General features: G+C 42.8%; 1 protein-coding gene across 9 annotated transcripts in view; it reads right to left on the bottom strand.

The window, feature by feature from the left end:
• Positions 1-23,114, bottom strand: part of SECISBP2 (SECIS binding protein 2) — an 86,779-nt gene that overhangs the window by 57,295 nt on the left and 6,370 nt on the right. For 8 of the 9 annotated variants that reach the window (XR_012904733.1, XM_075931875.1, XM_075931878.1 and 5 more), the window contains 9 exons: positions 22,695-22,953; positions 19,853-19,979; positions 19,187-19,422; positions 17,241-17,322; positions 12,093-12,259; positions 11,049-11,198; positions 6,842-6,946; positions 5,400-5,513; positions 2,043-2,175 (listed from right to left, as the gene is read on the bottom strand). Coding sequence is in view for 8 of the 9 variants with exons in the window: in XM_075931875.1 (XP_075787990.1) it covers positions 2,043-2,175; positions 5,400-5,513; positions 6,842-6,946; positions 11,049-11,198; positions 12,093-12,259; positions 17,241-17,322; positions 19,187-19,422; positions 19,853-19,979; positions 22,695-22,953 (1,373 nt within the window). In the remaining variant the exon portion in view is untranslated. The remainder of the gene's footprint in view (positions 1-2,042; positions 2,176-5,399; positions 5,514-6,841; positions 6,947-11,048; positions 11,199-12,092; positions 12,260-17,240; positions 17,323-19,186; positions 19,423-19,852; positions 19,980-22,694; positions 22,954-23,114) is intronic. The other variant, XM_075931879.1, reaches the window with a different exon arrangement.

Genomic DNA, 23,114 nt, shown 5'->3' with positions numbered 1-23,114 from the left:
TAGCTCCTGTGCATTCAGATTACTTAAAACTGCTACAAGACAGCTTCTCTTCTCAAGCTAGACTTAAATGAGAACTCAGTTGAGAACACAGCCAAGGAAATTCCTCAATATAAACGCATATGTAGGTAGAGCTAAAGATTATATGTTGCTTCAAATTTAATAATATGCATAAAATCCTTAAGCTCCAATATGTCTGTAACTATGTATTCATACCCTGGAGAAAAATAATTGAATTTACAATACTGAAAAATTTCTTACTGAGCCCTTGCTAGTGCTCATGAAGACAACAGTATTTTCATTTTGGCTATTTATATATAGTTACATCATTTCCACTATTAGCTTTTAAAAATCAAACATTTTACCTTCATACCTTAAATAAATCCAAGTGTAATTGTCTTACCTACTAACAATTACCAGTTATAATAAAAATAAAAATACTGCTCAATGTAACTACTCAAGAACAAATTAGTTGATGATTTAAAACAAACTAGGATGTAAGGCACAGCATTACAAGAGATTGCTATTTGCTGTTTCTAGGACAAATTAACACATTTAATAACCTCTACAGTGTCAAACAACTCAGTAACTTAACATAATTAAGATATGATCTCCTTCCAATTCTCTTTAAGACGACAGACGCCTTTATATAGAAACATCTTTATATATAAAACATCATTTTAAGTTTAATTACCATGACTGAGCAACTCTCTTGCTTTTCCTGTACTTTGCAAAAGAAGTAGAAAAGCAATAATGTAGATAAACATGATATTCATAACTATTAGAATTCTTTGACTTTTCCAATTTTTTTTTTTTTTTTTTTTTTTTTTACTTTGCAGCTATATTAGCAGTTACCATAAGGGTATTTCACAACCTATAAGCCAGGCTCTAATTTTGGCTCAGTCTCAAGAGAATTATTGGGAGCACTTAAGACTCAAAAAGTTCTTGATAAAGCAATTGCTTTATCTTATCCCTTCTAGGTACAGACAAGACATTCTCATCTCTCTTCCATGACAATTGCAGACACAAGTATTCCAATGTAATTACTACTACAGAAACAGAAGCTATGAGTTCCCATAATAGAAGAACTAGAGGACATCAAATTAAATGAATGGGTAGCAGGTTTAAAACTAATAAAAAAAAAGTTCTTATTCACACAGCGTGTAGTCAACCTATGGAACTCCTTGCCAGAGGAGACTATGAAAGCTAGGACTATAACAGAGTTTAAAGAGAAGCTAGATAATTTCATGGAGGTTAGGTCCATAAAAGGCTATTAGCCAGGGGATAGAAATGGTGTCCCTGGCCTCTGTTTGTCAGAGGCTGGAAATGGATGGCATGAGACAAATTGCTTGATCACTATCTTCGGTCCACCCCTTCTGAGGCACTTGGTGCTGGCCACTGTCGGCAGACAGGCTATTGGGCTAGATGGACCTTTGGTCTGACCCAGTACGGCCATTCTTATGTTCTTATGTTATGAGTCAAATGTTCTACCTCCTGCTTCATCATTCACCCTGTCCCCTTCCCTCCAAGCCACTCTTAAAACGTACTTATAGAAGGATAATTTTATAGAAGGATAAACTATTCTGAGAGTTAGGATTAACAATTGTAGCTGCCCTTGGTTGAAGGAATAAGATGGAAAGATTTGAATCTATACCAGAGAGTTTTATTCTCAAGTGTTTGAGGCGTTTCAATCAATATTCCAAAAAATTAAACTGATTGAAATTCCTCTTCACTTTCATTTGCTCAGGCTCCAATTTCGCCACTTGCAAAGGAAGACCAAACTGCTTTTATTTTAAAAACAAAACCAAAATGCCAAGCTGAAATACACTTTGGCCAAGTCTTTACATCATAAAACTGAAAAAAGGCCAAATAGGTCAGCATGGGAGAATGGCACACATCTGAAAAGATAGTTTCCAGCTAAACAATGTGGGGCTGTTCCTTTAATTACCACTCATTAAAATTGAGGCTATTTTTTAAATTTCCCATATTTGAAACTACAACAGTTGATACGAAGAAAGGAAATCTAATCATAGCTTGTCTTGTACCTGAAAGCACCACAGGCTTGGAGGACTGTTTCGATTTCTCTGCATATTGCTTCTGCTCCAATACAGCCAGCATGCCTCCCAAATCCAACTGCATTGGAATCTGACTCTTCTTTCCACTGCCCTTAGTAGCCTCCTAAGGAAGACAGGAATAAAACTGGGATTATCCCATTTTAGATTTTAAGAGGCTGCATTTCTTGTGCTCTACAATCTACTATGGACACATTAATTCAGGAATACCTGTGTTTAAAGATCAGAACAAGTGGAAAAATATCTTCAAATCTTTTGAACAATGATTGTTTTGGTTTATTGATGTACATTTTTGACATCTACTAAAACCCAGCATCAAAGAAACCTCTTTATACTAGCATCAGCAGAAATTTCAGGACTGAACTGGCTTTTGCTTTAGGAAGTATGGGTATGTCTACACTTGCCCCCTAGTTTGGTCTAGGGAGGCAAATGAAGCATACCGAAGTTGCTAATGAAGCGCGGGATTTAAATATCCTGCACTTGATTAACATATTCGCGGCTGGTCGCCATTTTAAAATGCCGGTCGCCCGATTTAGCTTGCCGCATGTAGACGCGGTAGTCCGATCCAAAACCCTTCCCTTGAATTAACTGTTACTCCGCAGCAAGCTAAATCGGGCGAATGGCATTTTAAAATGGCGACCAGCCGCGAATATGCTAATCAAGCACGGGATATTTAAATCCCGCGCTTCATTAGCAACTTCGGTATGCTTCATTTGCCTCCCTAGACCGAACTAGGGGGCAAGTATAGACATACCCTCTATCAGGTACCTTTTACTAAGGCTTACTGGAGTTATTAATTTTACTTCAGAAATATATAGGATAAATATTCAATCCATTTTTATTTTAGAGAGATAAAATTAATTATAGATCTAAATGTATAGAAGAGTTATGGTCTTGATTTTATTATTGCAATTTAACAACAAACACTTCGCATATCAGCAGAAGGGTTCTTCCACTGATATACTCCAAGAAGTGGCAGTGAGGTTTTCGTGAATGGGAGCCGCAAGGGAGAGTCTGACTTACCTGGAGAATGAGGAAAGGGTTAAGCTAACTTGGAGCTGCACATGAGGGAGGGGGCTTTGGGCATTCAGTCAATGAAATGAAGATAAGGAATTACAAACGAGATTTTTTTCTCCTTTGTTTTGGAGTCAGCAGCAGTTTTTCCCAGGTACAGAGCAAGAGAGACTGACTCTCTCAGGAACAGACTCCTTAAATCCATTAACATGTGTAAGTAGGAAAAAGTTTAGATAGTCTGTCAGGTTTTATTGTTTTCCTTGTTTTGGGGTCTGGAAATCATATCAGGGCTGGTTAATTGCTTTTTCTCTTCTCTTTTGTAACTAAGAATTACAGCCTAGGGAGAATCCTTGGGTCTATTTCAATCCATGGCTTTTAACACCCAGTCGTTTACTATGCTTGCAACAGTAGTCTTGTTTTAATAATAAAAGTGTTTTCTTATTGTTTTGGTTAACCAGTATTGGTTGATTTTTGTGTCCTTAAACCTAATGCCTGAAGTGCCCAAGTGAAACCACATTAACAAAGAAGCAGACCCCATTGTTCTCTGCAGCTTATCTCTGTTTTCCCAACTCCAAGCAAAACGGAGGTTGCGAAATGGGGGACAGCTTTGCCTCAGGGAAGTGATTTCAATTGGTTTCTTCTCTGGAAAAGGTTTTATTTTATATTTTCAGGGAAACTAGGGAAACTGAGACTGGACAAGTTTGTCTCTGGGAGTTGAGAGACAGGTTCTTATAGAGTTGACTCTGCTAGCCAGCCCCCAATATCTACACTCGATGTGCCAGGTTGGGGAACTGAGCTGGGACAGAGGTCAATTCATCAATCTTGCTATTTCTACACCAGGGTCGAAGTCAACCTAACCACATATGTGGGGTGCAAAATTTGTCATAGCACTTTCTGCAACCTTAGGCCTGGCCTACACTTAAAAATTAAATTCTTATTCAGAATTATGACTCCCCTGTCATTTTATAGCTACCAAAATAAGACAAAAAGATTGCTGCTGGATCGTGGCCCTCCATGATTTCTGTAACAAACAATGCCAGAGTAAGCAATGCCCCATCTAAAATCACTTTCCTGAATCACTGTTACTTTTTTCCTTCAGAGCCCCAGCCATCGTTTTAATAAGGTACCAAACCAATAACAAGCCAAGCCAGGGAGCAGGACACTAGGGAATTCGGATTTACTTCTATTACCAGGCCATGCTACAGTCTAGCTCTGCATGGCTGGTTACAAGTTTGCCTTATCACCTGTTTGATAACAAGCTGAAAATAATTTTGAAGAGCCCACTGAACCACTGAAAGCATTTTTCAAAGTTTATAGAGAACAATACAGACCCGGTGACGTGCTAATGAATCCTGGAATGATCCAGGAAGATTTTGGGGGGGGGATAGGAGAATAAGTCAGCATACCTCACCTTCTCTTAGGGTATGTCTACACTATCACCCTAGCTCGAACTAGGGAGGTAATGTAGGCAACCGGAGTTGCAAATGAAGCCTGGGATTTGAATTTCCCGGGCTTCATTTGCATATTGCCGGGTGCTGCCATTTTTAAATGTCCGCTAGTGCGGACTCCGTGCCCCGTGGCTACACGCGGCACGGACTAGGTAGTTTGGATTAGACTTCCTATTCCCAACTACCGTTACTCCTCGTGGAATAGGAAGCCTAATCTGAACGACCTAGTTCGTGCCGCGTGTAGCCACGGGGCACGGAGTCCGCACTAGCGGACATTTAAAAATGGCGGCGCCCAGCAATATGCAAATGAAGCCCGGGAAATTCAAATCCTGGGCTTCATTTGCAACTCCGGTTGCCTACATTAGGGTGATAGTGTAGACATACCCTTATATCTTAAAAGGTAGCTTGGGGGCAGCACTGCTGCCCTAAACAAAAGTTGCTTTTCTTCCACAGCTTAAAAATGACATGCCTACAGCTGGATGTAGAAGAGAAGATACAACATCTGGACATGCAATATCCTTAAGGCTTCAGCTTCTGAATTTTTAAGACACTGGTTTAGGACAAGGCATGTCATGATCAAGTCAGATGAGCTAAGGGGATGATCATCAATACTTAAAACATATACACTATAAAAATAAGTGAAAAGATGCATTAGCCAATTTTTCCCCCACCTGAAAACCTAAAGTACCTTGATTTTCACAGGTGTCAAGTGCTTTCAACTAAAGAATCAGGCCATTTACTGCAGATTCAGAAATAGAAACAAATCTGCATGTAAGATCGAAGCTCTTGGTCCTTATTGCTAAATATGTTAGGGGTTTTTTTTGCAATTTCAGCCTGTGATCACTTAGTTGCATGGGTATTGGTTTACCTGGGTTTTTTTCCTTTCCAGTGTAGCAGATGAAGCCTGTTTCCCTGGTTTTTTCCCTGCTATTACAGGGACTCCAAAATTGGATGCATCACAGGACTCTCTGGTTAGAGGTACCTTTGAAATTTAAAGACAGAAAGACTTAAAACACCAAAGTGTAAGCAATGTGAATATATGCCAGGGGATAAAGGAATAGGCCAGTTTACCTACACTAATAGGAAATGAGACACTGAGCTGAAATAGCGAACAGTAAGTTTCCCTAAGAAAGTGAGCATTTATTGGCTGCTACACTGGTCAACTCAATCCAAGCTCTCTATCTTCCTTCAGTAGTTCTAGTTTTCCTACTATGATCATATCTAGGTTCTTCCAATTCAATGCGTCAATCTTTTCTGGTTGGTGATGAAAAATATTTTTGTGACTCCTCTACATTTGTTGCAACACAAAAAATGATAAGCCTATATGATGTGTGAGAATTTTAAGAGCATGTTTTAACCTCACAACCTTTGAAGGTTCGAGCTGCCTTGATGTTACTTTAGGAATTTTGTAGGTTTCACTTTGGAAGAAAAGTTTTAAATACTTTATCATATTCTTCACCCCTTCTTGCAGGTCACATACCAAAGGTTGAGAAACATTACTCCAGTGTAACAAAGAAATGGCTTCAGGATTGTCTAAACTCACAGTGCTACCGTGACACTTAGCTAAGACGATACCTATGCAGACAGGAGAACTAACCTCCTATCAACAAAGAGCTGTCTATACTGGGGGTAGGCTGGTATAGCTACATCACTTGTCCTCACCCCGAGTGATGTAATTGTGCAGACATAAGTTGAAAGTATAAACTGAGCCTTAGATTTGCTCCTTCTCTGCAGAATGATTTTGAAGTTGGAAAATAGTGAAAGGAATTCATATGCAGGTAGATTGCTTTTACCGAAAAGCAGCACAGCTCTTGCCCTTGCTGCAGACTGGCACTGGAATTTAGGATTCCAGTTGCCCTAGATATATATTGAGTGTATGTATCACTGATCAGGCTGCAAAGCCGGAAGCTGAAGATAGTCTCATGGGTATCTGTTGCTGAGTAAGTGGGTGAAGTAATTTATCTTTTATTAGACCAAGTTCAAATGGTGAGAAAGATAGGTTTTCTAGCTTACATATGGCATACAGAAGAGCTCTCTGAGTTTGAAAACTTGCTCTCTCGCCAACAGAAGTTGGCCCTATAAAAGATATCTCACTCACACTGTCTCTCTAATATCCTGTGACCAACATGGCTACAATACTGCAATAGACACCCAGTCCATTTTCTTTTACACATTCCAAGAGTAAGCTCGTCACCAAATAGAAGCACAACTAATAAGAAAATCCAACATTTTAAAGTTTCCATTTTTTTCCTGTTTGGTTTTTGGAGATACAAAGTAAGTATATGGGAGTCATCTAACAAGATTTCTTACTTCAGGCTGTATTCTGTTCACAGGAGGAGTGTAAGTGGATTTCTGAGTCCCCACTCTGTTTGTTCTGTCAGAAGCAGATGCCAGATCCGGAAATTCTTCAGCATCCTAAATAAAATACAAGCCATCATTTAAAAAAAAATCCATTCCAAATTCCAGCTACAAATTAAATATACATTCTCTTCTTCCCTTCCACATAAAGAAACATACATTATATATTTTGGAGTATAAAGGTACATGGAAAAATCTAAGTGTAGCTCCTTCAGCTATTAACAACTTAATACTTAAAAGCTGCAGAAGACTCCGATTGTGCATATGACTGCAAATACTTCAGAAATGAAGGATTATTTTTTTCAAAATGCTTGCATTAACAAATGCCAGATCTTGAAGCTTTCCTAGCACTGAGTGCAGTCAGTACTGCAGTCAACTAGTGTAGACAGTTAAAAGTACCACCACCTCTATTCAGGAATGAATGACTCCCCCTCTCCCTCAGACAACAAAACGACGTCATCGCGCTCTCCAGCTGCAAAAGCTGCCAGAGAGAGGGGGGTTGGCAAGTGTAGCTAGCATGGGGCGCAGCCTGCTAGTATCATTTAAAAGCATTTTGACTCCATAGCCCCAATTTCCCACTCTACCATCAAGTTATGTAGTCTTGCCTTAAATAAAGCGTGGGTGACAGAGAGAAGGGGAACAAGAGAGGGGAGTGCCATGAGTTTTGGACTATAGAATTGTGAACATTCAAAGAAATAAAAAGAAATAAGTATATGCGGCTTTTGATACAATTCGCTATGTATCTTTACAGAGAAACAGCAGCACAAAGAATGCATGTATATACATCAATATTCAACAAACTAGAAGGTCACACACTTGTTGCTTCTGCAGAAGTGGTGAACAACCTAGGCTAGTGAGTGGAATGTAGGACTGGCCCTCTTTCACCTCAGTGGGCTGAAAGATTTTCATAACCCTGACGGTCTCCCGGGATAGAGCAGTTTTGCTAACTGTACTTGCATATCTAGAATTTGCAGGGCATGCTAACTGAACCATAGCAGCACTTTGTAGGGGACATGAATGACTCTCTTGGTCAATTTTGTATGCAATCAGCACACACCTCACTTCATGTACCCTTGATTTATGTACATGTCACTTCAATAATACCAATTGGGGGAAAAAACGACATGGATGGAAACGAGCAAAATCTAGCAATCCTGTGCAGCTGTAAACAAAACGTCTCATGGGCCACACACAGAACCCCAATGGTACACAAGCTGCCCACCACTGTTTGATGAGAGCATAAAGAAGCACACCATAGGCTCTTTGACTCCCTTCATTCCTCTGACAAGCTCCCTGTATGCCATGCTTCCATCTTCCACAATTTCATGGACCTTCTGAAGCCATCCCCATTCTCCATCTCAGCCCCCCCCCCCCCGCCATTCTCTCCATGCTATGGGCTCTGTGTGCCTTCCTCATTTCCCCCTGCCACATGCGAGGACTTCTGTGGGCCTTCTATGTTTTATTTGTCCTCCTCCCCCATATCACTGTCTCACCTTCTTTCCCATTTCCCCTCCCCAGTCCAGGGGTTGTGCTCCTGGTCATTTCCCCACTCTGCCACCTGGTAGAGATCTGTCTCTCCCATGCTCCCTTCCCCACCATACCATTTTCCACGCTTTTCCCACCCACCACAAAACCTAAAGTCCCCAGTCTCTGTATGTGCCCACATTTGTAAGGGGGCCACTCACATATTCCCAGGATACCAGATGTTTTGGTACTTCCGGGAATGGCATAACTCCACTCCTGCTGGAGGATGCATAGCAATGTGCTGTCCAAAATGTGTCCCCTGCCCAATACCAACAAAGTCACATCCAAATCTGTCTCAGTTTTGGATAGGGACAAAGTGCCAAAAAGCAGGAATGTTCCATTTAAAGCCAAATGGACTGCTTACTCATTTTTCCCTAAGCCCTCTCTCCCAATTCCTATTTCCCCTCTCCCCATCTGGGAGGCAAGTGATTTAGAATGTCAACAATTTTACTAAACTTCTCTGGTATTAATGAGTAGAGCTGAGATGGGGGATATAGTTATACTGGAAAGCATTAATGCCTGCCATCAACTAGTTCTTCTATCTAAAAAGGTAGTTGAAGCTGCTGCAAGATTTAAGGAGCCTTATGGCTCTTCTATTTCCCCCTTCATGTTTTTTTCAATTTTCACCCACTGATGCCTAGAACATCAAGTATTGGAACTGACCAGATTTGGTTTTCAAATATCTGGTATGAACAGATTGACATCACGGAGTTGAATGAAAGACTTCTTTGCTCAGCCAATTAGCACCACAACGTATACATAGTGGAATTTTTGAATATGTTAAAAAAGTTTTCAATCACAATGTACTTTAAAATGCAACTTACACTAAGTAATGATAAACTGAATGTTAACTATGAAAATTCATCTCTCAGTTTTGTTGTGCAATGTAATGTCTACATGACAAAACAGATTACTCTAACTTCCTGTTCTGGATTAAAAATAATGCTGAGTAGAATTAATCATTTTCTGGAAACAGACAAACACAAGTTTACATTAATGAGCCCACAGTAACCTTAAATTGCTCAAATTACTCATATATTTGAAGTAGCTCTATTTGACGTATTTACTATTTATATAAAACAGGAGTACTTGTGCCTTCATACTGATCAATTTCAGCAGGAGTTACACAAATCTGAAGACCCCACTGAGTTATATCAGTGAGGGGCAACCTAGACCACTCCGTGGGCCACAAGACAGTCATAACCAAGATGGTCTCCCACAATAGGGTAGTTTTGCTAACTGCACTTGTATACCTAAAATTTGCAGGGTATGCCAACTGAATCGTAGCAGCACTTTGATTGTATACCGAGGGAGCACACTGCTCTCTCAGTGTTGTGCAATCAGCCTGCACCTGACATCACAGGCCCTTGCTTCAAGTGTGTCACTTCTGTAATAGTGGTAGGAAAAAAGTTGTGCAAACGAAAACCAGTAGAATCTGGCAACCCTGCATGTGGGCAATGATAAACAAAATGTGTCCTGGACCACCCAAAAATCTCAATGGGCTGCATGTGGCCCTTGGGCAGCAGGTTGCCCACCACTCGGTTATAAGTAGGATTAGTGAAGGAGTTAAAGTTAATAAGAAAAAGGGAAACCAATTTACAATCTAGACAATTTTTTAAAAAAACAGGATATTCTAAGGCCCTGCACATGTCCTCAAAATAATATTTAATCTGAAACACATGACAAACTTTGAGCTGTACAGTGTAACGCAGTAGTAAGGATGTTAAGGACCAGTCAATTATCCAATACCCAAATGCTTATTGTCGAGTCGACTAGTTGCTTACCCCACCCCCTTGTTGCCTCTATCAGATAGAGGCAGCAAAAAGGGGGGGGGGGCAAGGAAGAGGGGGTACTTCAAAGCGACAGCGCCATGTGGAGCCTGGGGTATGGGCTCCATGCTGCACTGCCTGTTTGAAATGCCACATGGAACCTGGGGTCAGCTGGGGAGTCCCCAGCTGACCCCGGCTCTGTATGGTGTTTCAAAGTGGCAGCACTGCATGGAGCCTGGGGTCAGCGCAAGACTCTGAGGGGCTCTTGTGCTTTTCAAAGCAGAAGCACCCGCGTGGAGCCTAAGTCAGAGGGCCATCCCACTGGCCCCAGGCTGCACATGGCATACCAGCTTTGAAACGTACAAAAATCCCCAGCAGGGGCTTCTGTGCATTTCAAAGGAGGAATGCGGAAGTGCCTATCGAGTAGTCGATGGAAATTCCATCGATTACTTAACTAGTAAATTAATCAATATTTAACATCCTTAGTAAGAAGCAGATTGCTTTCTTTTGCTTACTCCTTGAAAGTTTTTGTTTCTTCTAGTCACAATGCACATTACAAACGTGTATCCTAGGAACTTACTAGTACAAGCATGGAATTCAGTGGGACTGAATACGGTAGATACAAGTGTTGTTCTACCACATCCTGTTTTTTCCTCTAATCTTTGTGGTCTTACAGGGTCAATTTTCCTAAATACTTAAGTTAGGGTTTTGTAATATGCTCTATTTTGGGACTAGGAGTAAATTACCTTGTAAAATAAATGCATAGAATCAATCTACACCGCAAATCGAAATCCATGATTCTACAAATTAGCAATTCACATGCCAACCCCTGAACGTGCACACATTATCAAATTTTTTGACTGTACCTCAATCCTTGGTGGTTCCTGTACTAGAACGCTTTCATTCTGAGGTCTTTCCACGTCAGGATTTGATTTAGATTTTTTTTTCTTTTTTTTCTTCTTCTTTTCTGACGCTGCCTCAGCCTCAGTTTCACTAGCATCATTTCTTGTTTGTGACTATTGAAAGATCACAATGAGTGAGTAATCACCTTCTTACAGATGAACAGTACCAGAATACAAGTAAAAATATTTTTTTTAAATCAAAACGATGCAAATGATCAAATGTACAATAAAGTATACCCTAATCACTCAATATTGTGAACACATGGGCAGAGTTTGAGCATCATTTAAGACCCAGCAGCAGTGAAAGCATAGCAGATAATAGCTGTGCAGTGCATTTACTGCATTATAACGCAGCATGCCTGGGATACAGTGATTTGGACAGAAAAACTTTGCTAAGGGAGGTCATGTTTCAACTTTAACTTTTGAAGATAGCAAGATGAGAAAAAAATTGTAACTTAAAATTATTGTATTAAAATTAGCAACCAATAAAACATTCAGACGTAGATAAAAGGAAATTATCTAGATTCCTGTTTAATACTATTCTAATTTTTTTACTATGCTAGACAAAAAGGCACATTATGCATGACACTTCTGCCAGTGTAAAATTACACGTAAACTATCTTAGCAAAGAGACATTTGGTTTCCAGATAATATTTAAAAAGACACTGAAGTATCAATGGATGATGTTAGGAGTTCTCAAAACTTCCTTATACTACAACCCCCTTCCCACAACAAAAATTAAGAGGAACTGAAGCCTCAGCCTGCCAGAGCCCGGCTGTCCAGCCAAAGGCCAAACCTCACTGTCCCAGTTGGGGGCACGAAGTCAAAATGTAAAGGGCTTTGGCCCCAGTCAGCAGAGCCTGAGCTTTGAATTCAGCCCTGGGCCCCAGCAAATCTAATGCCAGCCTTGGCAATCCCAATAAAACAAGGCTGCAACTCACCCCAAGGTCCTGACCCACAATTTATAAACCAATCAATGAAGCATGTAACAGACAATTGGCTGAATACCTTACTACTGGTCTGAACATCTTGTTTTTCTTTCCTGTAAGAATGGTTACTGGAAAGAAGTTCACAGGCTGGCGAGGAAACAATTCTCTTTGGAACCTGTGATAGTATGGTGGCCAGAGATAAATGCGACTGAGTGGAATGAGATGCAGATGTTGGAGGAAGTTCTGCTGGAAAGAAAATAACATTCAGAGCTATCCAATGGCAAATTATTTCTCCAGCTGCATAACATTCAAAAGGTTTAGGAATGAATCAAATACCACTACCTCTACAGTTAGTGACAAAGTATTCTGAATGTTTTTAATTTAATTTATTTGCAGGGGTTGACAAATTATGGAAAATCCTACTCGCCAGACAAAAAAGGGACTCGCCACCATCCCCCACAAAAAGTATTTTTTAATGGCATAAATTCCTAATAAGAATAAGAACAGTAATTACTAATAAATTATTAATAAATATCATCCAGGTTATTAAAAAATCTCTTATAAACCTCTATCTTTTCTCTCTGCTGCCATGTCTCCTCCCTTGCTCCATTAGCTCCCCTGGTGCCTGCTTCCCCCCCAACCTCTCAACCTCTGCTGTCCTGACTCCTGCCCTTCTCACTGCCCTCAACCTTTCTGAGACCTGCCCCACTCCACCAGCCCTTCTCTCCACCCTGTGCCCACTCCTCCAGTAGCCCCACTCTGATCGTGTGAACTACCTCTCCTCATCCCCTCTCTTAAAACCTCCCTCTACACACCTGCCCTGCCTCTCTCCTCTGGTGATGGTTCCTCTCCTGCAGGTGTCTGCCCTTCACCCCCAGAATCCCTTGACACCTACACCCTCCTGGTGCCTCCCCTTTCCCTTACTGCCCCTGCCCCCTTTGCTCTCTTTTTCCGATACCCACCCCCTCATCACCCTCTGCCCCTGTTCCCCTCATGCCCCTGTGCCCTCACAGATGCCTTGCTCCTTCCTCATGCCCACCCCTTCTTTCAAGCCTTCTCCCAGCACCTCCCCCTCCCACCCCCACTGCCCTTACCCTCCCCCCTCCCACTGACACCTCCTCTCTTGCCCTTTTCCTCACCGTCTGCACTTGGCCCCCTGGCAGTTGTCTCTCCTGCACCCCGTCCCTTAGTGCCTTCCCCTTTCTTCTTCTTATTCTTCTCCTGACCTCCTCCCCTCAGAACAAGCCCCTTCCCCATATTTTTCCCCTCCTTTCCCCACAGCCCAGCCCAGCCCCTTCCCCTCCCCAGGGGCCAGCTCTAGGTTTTTTGCTGCCCCAAGCAAAACATTTTTTGCCCCCACCCTTTGTTGTTGTCTTTTACACGTTTGCATTTTGCAATGGGGTTTTTTTGTTTGTTTTCTTTTTTGTCCCGGCATTTTAGCCCTATAAATAACAAATAGCATTTTCATTCGTTTTTTTCCATAAAGGCAAAGGCGCTTCAAGTGAACTCCCCCTTTCACTCGCTGCTGGGTCACAGCAGCCTTTTCCCTGCCCTGTCCAGCCCCTCCCTATGGGCAAGCACCCTTCACTCCTGACCCACAGGGGGAGCAGGGTGCAGGGACAGCACAGAGCCAGAGGGGGTGCAGGGAACAGTGGGGGAGTACAGGGGTGGCGCAAGGAATGGGAGGCATAGAGCCAGAGGGATGCAGGGATCAGGGGTAGCAGGGTGCGGTGGAGGCACAGGGAATGGGACGCGGGGAATGGGAAGGGCAGAGGGATCGGGGTCTAGGGGCAGTGCAGGGAATGGGCAGCACAGAGCTGGGGGGGCAGGGATCAGGGGAACAGGGTGCAGGGTGTAAGGGCGGCGCAAAGCCAAAGGGTCGCAGGGAAGAGGGAGAGCAGGGGATCCGAGGTGCAGGGGAGGCGTGGGGAACGGGCGGCGCGGAGACAAAGGGGGGCTGGGGCCTTGGCAGGACTGGAGCCAGCGGGGCAGGCCCTGGCTGTGCCACGCGCCGCAGGCAGCTCCCAGGGACACGCGGCCAGAGCCGAGCTGCCGCAGCCCTTTAAAATCAACGGGGCCAGGTCATGCCAGCGTCCTGGCATCCCACCCCGCCTCCTCGCGCCAGAGCTGCACGCAGACAGCCCGGTGGGAAGAATCACCACACTTCCCCCTTCCCAGCAGCGCTCTGCTCCTCCGCTGGCCGGCGGATCGGATGGGGCCGCACCGCCCGTAGTGCGGGCTTCAGCCAGTCCGCCCCTGCACTCGCCAGCTGGAAAAATCTACTCGCCGTGGACGAGTGCATTTGTTGAGCCCTGTTTATTTGTGTAAATTGATTGCTTGGCAGCTAAAGACCAAGGTGTTTTCTTACTATATTTTACTTCCACTAGGCATGCACACTTGTTTGTTGTTTTGTAGATTCTAAGCTTTGACAGTGATTTTTATTTGCAAAAGAGAACTGAAAATGAAATTTTGGAAAAACTGCAGTTTCATTTAAGAGGAAACCCTCTCCCAATTATTCTACTTCTGTGATTTGAAAGCTGGTCTTTCAGAAGTTGGTCCACTAAACGTTACCATCTCATGTGCCTTGCCTCTCCTACTATCAACACATTTGTCAAAGATGTCTTGACAGCATTGGCTGGGTTGGGTGACATCAACTCAAACTTCAACAGCCTACCTAAGGTTCAACACTTACATATTAAATATAGGAGTGACAACATAGATGGTAAGAAGAAGGTTACCAAAGAGCAATTCCTACTACTACTGCTGGAGTTCAGACACAAGACATCAACACTTTAGATTTAAATACAGAGACAGAGCTAATATCAACACTGACATGCATCAAGGAGATCTAAAGCCATGTGTTCAGAGCTGTCTTGCCAAAATACTGTATGATATTGCTAGTAGTGGCTTTCAGCAGAAACCACCAGTCTATAATTCCTAAAGTAGGATCACGTGACCTCTGCCAATAAAATGAGCAAGTTCTTTCATCTTGGCTTTCAGCCAGCATATGACACAGGTCATGACAAAAATTGTTCGCAACACTGCTGCCACCTCAGAGAAAGAGAAACTGTCCCCCAAACTCAAGCAGTAAAGACCTTGCATTTATCTGCTGGAGAAACTGCTCTGCAGCAATAGAAATAGTGAAGTCTGAATTGGTTCCACTTTATCTGCAAAGCCCCAAGAAACATAACTGTAATGATGATCACTTAATTAGCTTCTGAAAGAAGACAGCGACTAACAACTAAGTAGTCAACTACTCAAAACAAGTTTGCTTACCAAGATTTACTAAATGCTGTTAAGGGTACTTGTAATTTGCCATTTTTTAAAATAAAAAGCTAAGTACAGTAAACATCCGATAATCTGGCACCTTTAGGACCCAGCGGGTGCCGGATTATCAGATATGCCGGACTATCGGAAGGGGGGGCCATGCGGGAGGTGGAGGGGATGCCACCCCAGACCCCTCATAGCCCCCCCTTCCGATAGTCCGGCTCTGCCGGGTTGGTCCCCGCAGCGCCGCACCTCGGGGCTGCGGGACCAACCCGGCAGCATCCCAGTTGCTTTGTCCCAGGTGCACCCAAGTCAGCTGCTGCTGAAACTGACCAGCGGCTGATTCCAGGAAGCCGGGGCACAGCAGCTCTGCCTCGGGCTTCCTGGAGTCAGCCACTGGTCAGTTTCAGCAGCGACTGAATCTGGAACAGCTGGGGTGCTGCCGGGTTGGTCCCGCAGCCCCAAGGGGCAGTGCTACGGGACCTACCCGGCGGCACTCCAGCTGCTCTGCCCCCGGCTTCCCCAATTTAGCCACTGGTCAGTTTTAGCAGTGGCTGAATCTGGGAAGCTGGGGGCAGAGCAGCTCCAATGGTCCGGCTGCCCAGAGCACTTCCGGGTTCCTGATGGTACCGGACCATCAGGAGTGCTGGACCATCAAATGCCGGACCATCGGAGTTTTACTGTATTCCTCTTAAGGAGTACCCTTAACATCAGAAGACAAAGATCACTAAACTTCAGGTTGCGAAGTATCTGATCATGTCTTAAACAAAAACAAAAAAAACCCAAACAAAAACAAAAACACAACCACACACACACACCACACATCTGCAAAAGAATCAGTACATCACCACTACTCTCTAGATGTCCACAAAACCATAGAATGGGATAATTAGCTTGTGAATTCTGTATACACCAGTTAAAACATTTGTGGTTACCTCAACTGACGGAGCACCTTTATCTGTTAGAATACAAATGGATATAGTTCTGAACCATATAAAAATGATCCATTAATATACAATATTGGTAACTCCTTGAGATAAGCTAACACATAAATCTGAGGAAACCTAAGACCTAAAATAATTAATATATTAAAAAGTGGTTTGCTTTGAACAATTTTCCTTATGCCATTTTTGCTTTTAACAAATAAATTTAAAAAATTAAAACTAGCAAGCTCTTACAAACTAAGAACTCCTCTGCATTAGAAATCCATGATTTACATATATTTTGGAAATAGTTTGTAGAAGTCAAAATATTTACATAGCAATTAAAACAACTATTTGTCCTCTAGAAGCACTCGAATATTGCAGTGAAGAAGGAATCTTTCACGTTTGCCTCATTCTCTCTCACTGGATAGTTTTCATACTGTAGGTTTTTATTTTTATATGTATACATTTATTTTATTCTCAAGAAGCACTCAGCAGCACTAACTTTTCTATTAAGGAGAACCAGAAACAAGTCAAACCCAATAGGTCAGAGGTGGGCAATAATTTTTGTAGAGGGGTCACTTCACCAATTTTGGTAGTGGTTCCTGGGCTGATCCTGCTCCCAAAAAGGGTGGGGCAGGCACCATCCATGCTCCCCCATAGGCTAGGGGAGCATGCGAAATCTCTCAGCCCCCACCTCTGCCATGCCAGGGGTATGGAGCGCCCAGAGGGAACCACCAGCCATTTTGAACAGCTCTGGTCCTGCACACCCCTGGCAGGGGGAGGAAACTTCATGTGCACCCCCACACCCAGGGGCCAAATGGATGCATGGCACCTAGAGGGACATGCAGTGGTTTGAATGTGTGCCCCTGGTGAGGGGAGGAGACTTTGCACCCTCCCCCACTTACGGCTGGCCTGGGAGGTGCAGCAGGGCATGCCTAATGAAATGGTTTGGCAGGCCAGATGTGGCTCCCCAACCATATCTTGCCCACTCCTGCAATAGGTGATTGATATTTTAGGGTTTCTCCAACACTTACCTCTAGTATCAAGTGAAGAGGATACTGAAACTACTTCTGCATAAATTTTTGATATTGCTTTGTCTTCCACTAACGCTTCATCCTGAAAAACACCACCGCATTATTTTGTATTCTTAAATACAGAAACAGAAAACTCCCAATGTACATAGCTTTTTAGAATCATCTGGAACAGAATCATTGTGCCCAATTATGCTATGCAATTATACCGAGATTCAAATCTTAAAAGGGGTTAAAAATGATACACTAAGAATGCCTCCTGTGCAGAAGACCTTCCCAACCAGCAGACATGACAGCTGTCTCAGATTCCAGCTAGTACGTGTACAAAATGCAAATCAGAACAGACTTACCTTAATTTAGCAATAAAGAATGAGGTGCTGAGGATTTCCTGGGAATTAATGATTGGCTGAACCAGATACATTTCAGTCATTAATTCACAGGCAACATTATGCAAAAAGGTAGTTTTTGATGACTTATTTCCCCATCTCTCCCCCACACACACATGAAAAATGGATGAAGGGAACACAGAGGGGATACATTAATGAAGCATGTAGGCTCACAGTTGAGAGATTCACATGATGTTTTGCTGCATGTGGGAAAAAATATCGGTCTACAAAAAATTCAACTTATTAGCAACTTTTTGCTAGTACCTGAGATGCAGTTATTCATTAGTGGCTAATAAGTCTAAGCAGTCTCACTCCAGGGCTCAGAGTTCCTCTCCCAGCTCTTCCTTTCTTATGCATAGTCCCCCAGCAGGGCACAGCCTGGAGAGCACAGAGATGTACTGTGCAGATTCAGGCTGTAGACATCTTTATCTGCTATTGCTCTGTCCACAGCCTCACCTCCTCTGTTCCCAGCCCACAGTCTCTTATGTCCTGTGTAGTTAGTCCCTGTTTGCAGGCAGGTTTGCCAGGCTGCTTCCTTCTGGGGCTGCAGCCTAGCAAGCCTCCTTTTGCCTTTATTCCAAAAAAGCTGCTAATAAGCAGGACATCACTGATAACAGCCAAATCCCATTAACACTAATGTTAATGACCTGAAATTGGTTCCCAGCAATGTGCTGCCATTATCCAGAAGTTGTTAATATCAGGATTTCTATTCAGCAGTAATCAACTGTACAGTAGGCTAGATACTAGCTGTTCTAGTATAGTCATGGGGGAATTCTGTGCCTTTATGGGCTGCTGGAACTGTAGAACTCTGCTCACTGTGAGTTGTGCAGTGGCCCAGCTGAAATAGAGGTTGCCAGGTTGATCTTCATTCTCCAGGGGATGGGAGAGAGCCCATGAGACCCAGCTCCAGAAAAGGGCGAGAAAGGGTAGGGCCACACTTCACCACGTCACATCTCCCAACAAGACAATGAAGAAACTAGGGAAAGTGAAGGCTCTGAAGGTGCAGATGTCTGGGCTGAAGGAGCCCTGTGGCTGGGGAAGGGGTATGCTGATCGTCTGGGCTCTGGAGGTGCCCCACTGCTGAGCGAAGGATGAGGGTGTCTGGGATCTGAGGGTGCCCCAGAGCTGGGGTTCAGAGTGGTGGTCATGGAGATGCCTGTTTTCCCCATCCACAGCTCATTCCTGTATCCGCCACTCCCCACTAGAACTGAATTGTTGTAGAGATTTCAGTAACTCTACTCCTTGGGAATATTTTCTTTTGTTTTGTGGGTATTGTTGATATACCTGTTAACATGTATTTTGAAATAAATTACCAAAATAATTTAAACTGGAATGATATTGTTATTTTGGCAGAATTTTAAAATAGTGTGCATAATCATTTAAATTCTTATTCTTGAGCAATTTTCTCCTATTTCAATAGAGTGACTATCTTTTCTCTTTTTCCTCTACAAACTATTTATTATATCATCATCCTACTAGTGATACAAGTTGTTTAGTGATTCATCAAACCAATCATTTTTTTGAAACACTCTACGAGGCTCCAAAATGTAAACATTAGCTAACCTCTGTAGTCACCAAAGCAGAAGTCTGCGTTCTCACTCGTTGTCTCAAGAATGCAGTACTGCCTTCAGCTGAGCATAACGGTCCCCGTTTATGTTTGTGTATGTCCAATATATCATTGTTTTCCAAACTCTGCAACTTAGGGAAATCCGAAAGGGTAACTTCAAAGGCAGGTTTTGGAAGAGACTCGTTTTTTGGAATCGGTTTTGATTTCCTGTTCACAGCGTTATTAGACCTGTCTAATTAAAACACATAAAGTCAAAGAAGCCAACTATCTTTTTATAATCGCTAAGTTATACCTAGAGTTTTATGTCACCCCAGCTGTCATGATATCTAAGCATACTGATTGTCATAAAAAAGTTTTAGGTCATTATAATAAAGATGCAGAAAGAGTAATTTAACAGTGAATCTAGGAGTAATTTTAAATTTAGTTGCTTTCCAAGGAATTTCTTCATATAAATCTACTTTATGCTGTGGAATCAGCAAATAAGGTTATTCATGGTCCTCTCTCAATAAGGGAGTCACCAAAGAAGTATTCTCCCCATACTTCTTGGCTTGGCATCTCTACATTCAGAAACGAAGTAACACTTGACTAGAAACTACTGAATAGTAAACAATTTCAATCTCTACTGCCTATGTTTTAAGTCAGTCACATGTTAGGACCTGTACCTGGTTTCAAAGTATCTCGGCCGTACACAGAGGTATGAAGTGAACTTCTACTTGTTCTTCTGTCTAATGAGTCACTTCCATCAAGTCTTTTATTGCCCAATTTCTGCTCATCACCTTTTGATCTCCTCTGTAGGAAACAATGAACTGAAAAGTTAAATCAAAGCCTTCCAGAAGATATTTTAGTTACACTTTGTCAGATCACCATATTTGCATTACCATAACTTAAGTTACATTTAAGTAAATAACCTTAAGATTTTTAACTTTAAATTAGTACACAATAACCAACTGATTTTGATGACCAATAAAAATCAGAGGAACATCAACTATTAAATCTGATTTACATTGTGTTATTTGTGCTTAAATAGTTTTTGCATGTCTCAGTTTGGAGAACAAAGCCAAGTTAGGCCACTTGTTTCTAATCAGTTGGACTGGTAATGCATACTGAAGTCTTTGTCTACATTGCCAATTGAAGGACACAATTTTTTCTCCACAGGTGCTTCATAAAGCTCCTCCTCCAGACAAAAGTTTTCCCTCAGCAAGTGGCAGTGTGAATGGCTCAGCTCCTTGTCAATCAGGAGTACTGTCCAGGCCACAATAGGAACCTGACTCCTATGGGGTGGAAATATTTGGTCAGCAAAAGTGCTAACAAAAGACTTTTTATGGACATGGTAATTTAATCTCCCACCTATGGCCCCAGGATCACAAGGCTCTTAAGTCTGCATCAAGAGAGCCTGGAAGCTGGTCAACTAAACAAAATCAAATAGGGAGTCACCTGAAGAATTCTCCCCATACCTGATGATTTGGCACTTGTAGGTTCAGAAACATAGTCACACTAGACTAGAAACTACTGAATAACAAACAAGTTTAATTTCTACTGCATGTGTTTTTAAGTAAGTCACATATTAGCACCTGTGCCTGGCTTCAAAAATATCTCTGCCATGACAGAAATATGAATTTCAAGCAATGCCTTGATGTAGGTATAAGACTAGCATGTTGTACTATGCTTTCATTTTTTAGAACTTTATTTCATTGTACTTTGCATTTGTCTCAGTTAAAATGTCTCATTTAAGTAACTGGTTTTTTTGCAATTAGATACAAGACTATATGGCTAAGTTTAGACCTACTGGAAACCATAAAGTCTAGGGTATGAAGAAAGGGCAGTTGGGCCAGAACAGAGGAGGCAGTGGCTGCCTTATTCACAAGGGGTCTGGTGAGGAGGCACAGGAGGGGTACAAACATAGCCCAGAACAAAGGGCTGCTGTGAAGTGAGAGAGGAGATCATGCAGACTGGGGTTCAGAAGGGCTAGTGTCAGGGCAGAGGCACAGGAGCTAGTGGGATGCCAACACACTGAATCAGAGGCTTAATGGGAGTGGGGATGCAGAACCTCATGAGAGCAGAGACAGATATACCTAACTAAATGGAAGAGCCATGGGTTAGCATCTCTAAGACTCTCCACCACCTCCCCAAAAAATCCCTTTGTTCCATACTTCTCCCATCCACACCCCAACAATCCTCCACATTCACTTCCAGGCTCCTTCCTTCTCCCTCAGCTTTTTCTTTACCCCAGATTCCCACAAGACTTTGCACTGTTTCTGGGGGGTGCAGGAAATCTGTTTCTGTGTATGAACTACTCAAACTTCTGTACTAGTATGTCTAATAGGATTTCTTAATATACACAAATAGATTCCTTACTCTCTAATGCTTGATTTTTTTTGGTAGTCTGTATTATTAGGCATACTTCCTGACAGGTATTTTGACATATATTACCAAAATAATTCAAACTGGTATGATTATATTACAGGCAGTCCCCGAGTTACGCGGATCCGACTTGTGTCGGATCCACAGTTACGAACGGGGCTTTTCTCGCCCTGGAGGACTGGAGCGGCGGGACGCCCAGATGTGCTGCAGTCCTGCTGCCCCCGTCCTCCGGGGCGAGAAAAGCTGCTCCACGTCTCCCTGGTCTGCTGGGGGGGGAAGCCCCCCCCAGCAGACCAGGGAGACGCGGAGCAAAGCCTTGGAGCACGCCCGCAGTGGGCGTGCTCCAAGGCTTTGCTCCCCGTCTCCCTGGTCAGCAGGCCAGGGAGACGGAGCAAAGCCGTGGAGGACACGGGCGGTCCCGCCACCCGCGTCTCCCTGGTCTGCTGGGGGTAGGAGGTGCAGCTAGTGCCTCCCCTTCCCCCCCCCCCCCCAGCAGACCAGGCTTTTCTTGCCTACGTCTGGGGTAAAGCAGCTGGGGCGCTGCCAGGTTGGTCCCGCAGAGCCGCTCCTCGGCGCTACTGGAGCAACCCAGCAGCACCCCAGCTGCTCTGCCCCAGGCGTCCCCAAGTCAGCCGCTGCTGAAACTGACCAGGGGCTGACTACAGGAAGCCCGAGGCAGAGTTGCTCTGCTCCGGGCTTCCTGGAATCAGCCGCTGATCAGTTTCAGCAGCAGCTGACTTGGGGACGCCTGGGTTTCTTAAGTTGAATCCGTATGTAAGTCAAACTGGCGTCCAGATTCAGCCGCTGTTGAAACTGATCAGTTTCAGCAGCGTCTGACGCCAGTTCCGACTTACATACAGATTCAACTTAAGAACAAACCTACAGTCCCTATCTTGTATGTAACCCGGGGACTGCCAGTATATTATTTTGACAAATAAAATATGCACCATTTTAAAATATTATGTATATTTGAATTATAAGAGTTTTTACTACTCTTCAATTTTATAAGAAAAAAAATCTTCTAGTTATAAAAAATATCTAAATCTACATTAGTGTTAACATGGTTCTCTTTAAATGCTGTTTGCTATTGCTACAAGTAGTGATTATTAATTTTAAAGCTTACAGAAGAAAGTATTCACTTACCTTAGGAGTCTTTATAGTTTCTTGTCTGATAGGGCAAGTGTGTTCACCACATTCACTAACTATCCTGGAATGACTGTATTGTTTAGAGTTGTTACAATTATACCGAGTTCTGGCTAGTGGGTATATTTTTGGTGCAGCATCAGATGAAAGCGAGCTAGAGCATTGCTCAAGTGGAGTATATCCCATAATGCTACCAGATATATATTGAGAAAGAGCTGAAGCGCCATCCCAGGACTCATCTTCCGCACATATCTGTTGCCTAAATAAATACACCATTCTTTAGCTGAAGATTTTGTTCAATATTAAAGAGGCATAATACGTTGTATGACAAGCATTCTCCATAATTTCAACTAAGTAGTTACTCGTTGCTTTCTAGATAACTGTTTTAAGCATAAACTTCAAGTTATTTCTTCCAACATG

Source organism: Pelodiscus sinensis, chromosome 6 (genome assembly GCF_049634645.1).
Source record: "Pelodiscus sinensis isolate JC-2024 chromosome 6, ASM4963464v1, whole genome shotgun sequence".
NCBI classification, from domain to species: Eukaryota; Metazoa; Chordata; order Testudines; family Trionychidae; genus Pelodiscus; species Pelodiscus sinensis.
Note: the sequence above shows the minus strand (reverse complement) of the source record. Positions and strands in the feature narration are given on the sequence as shown.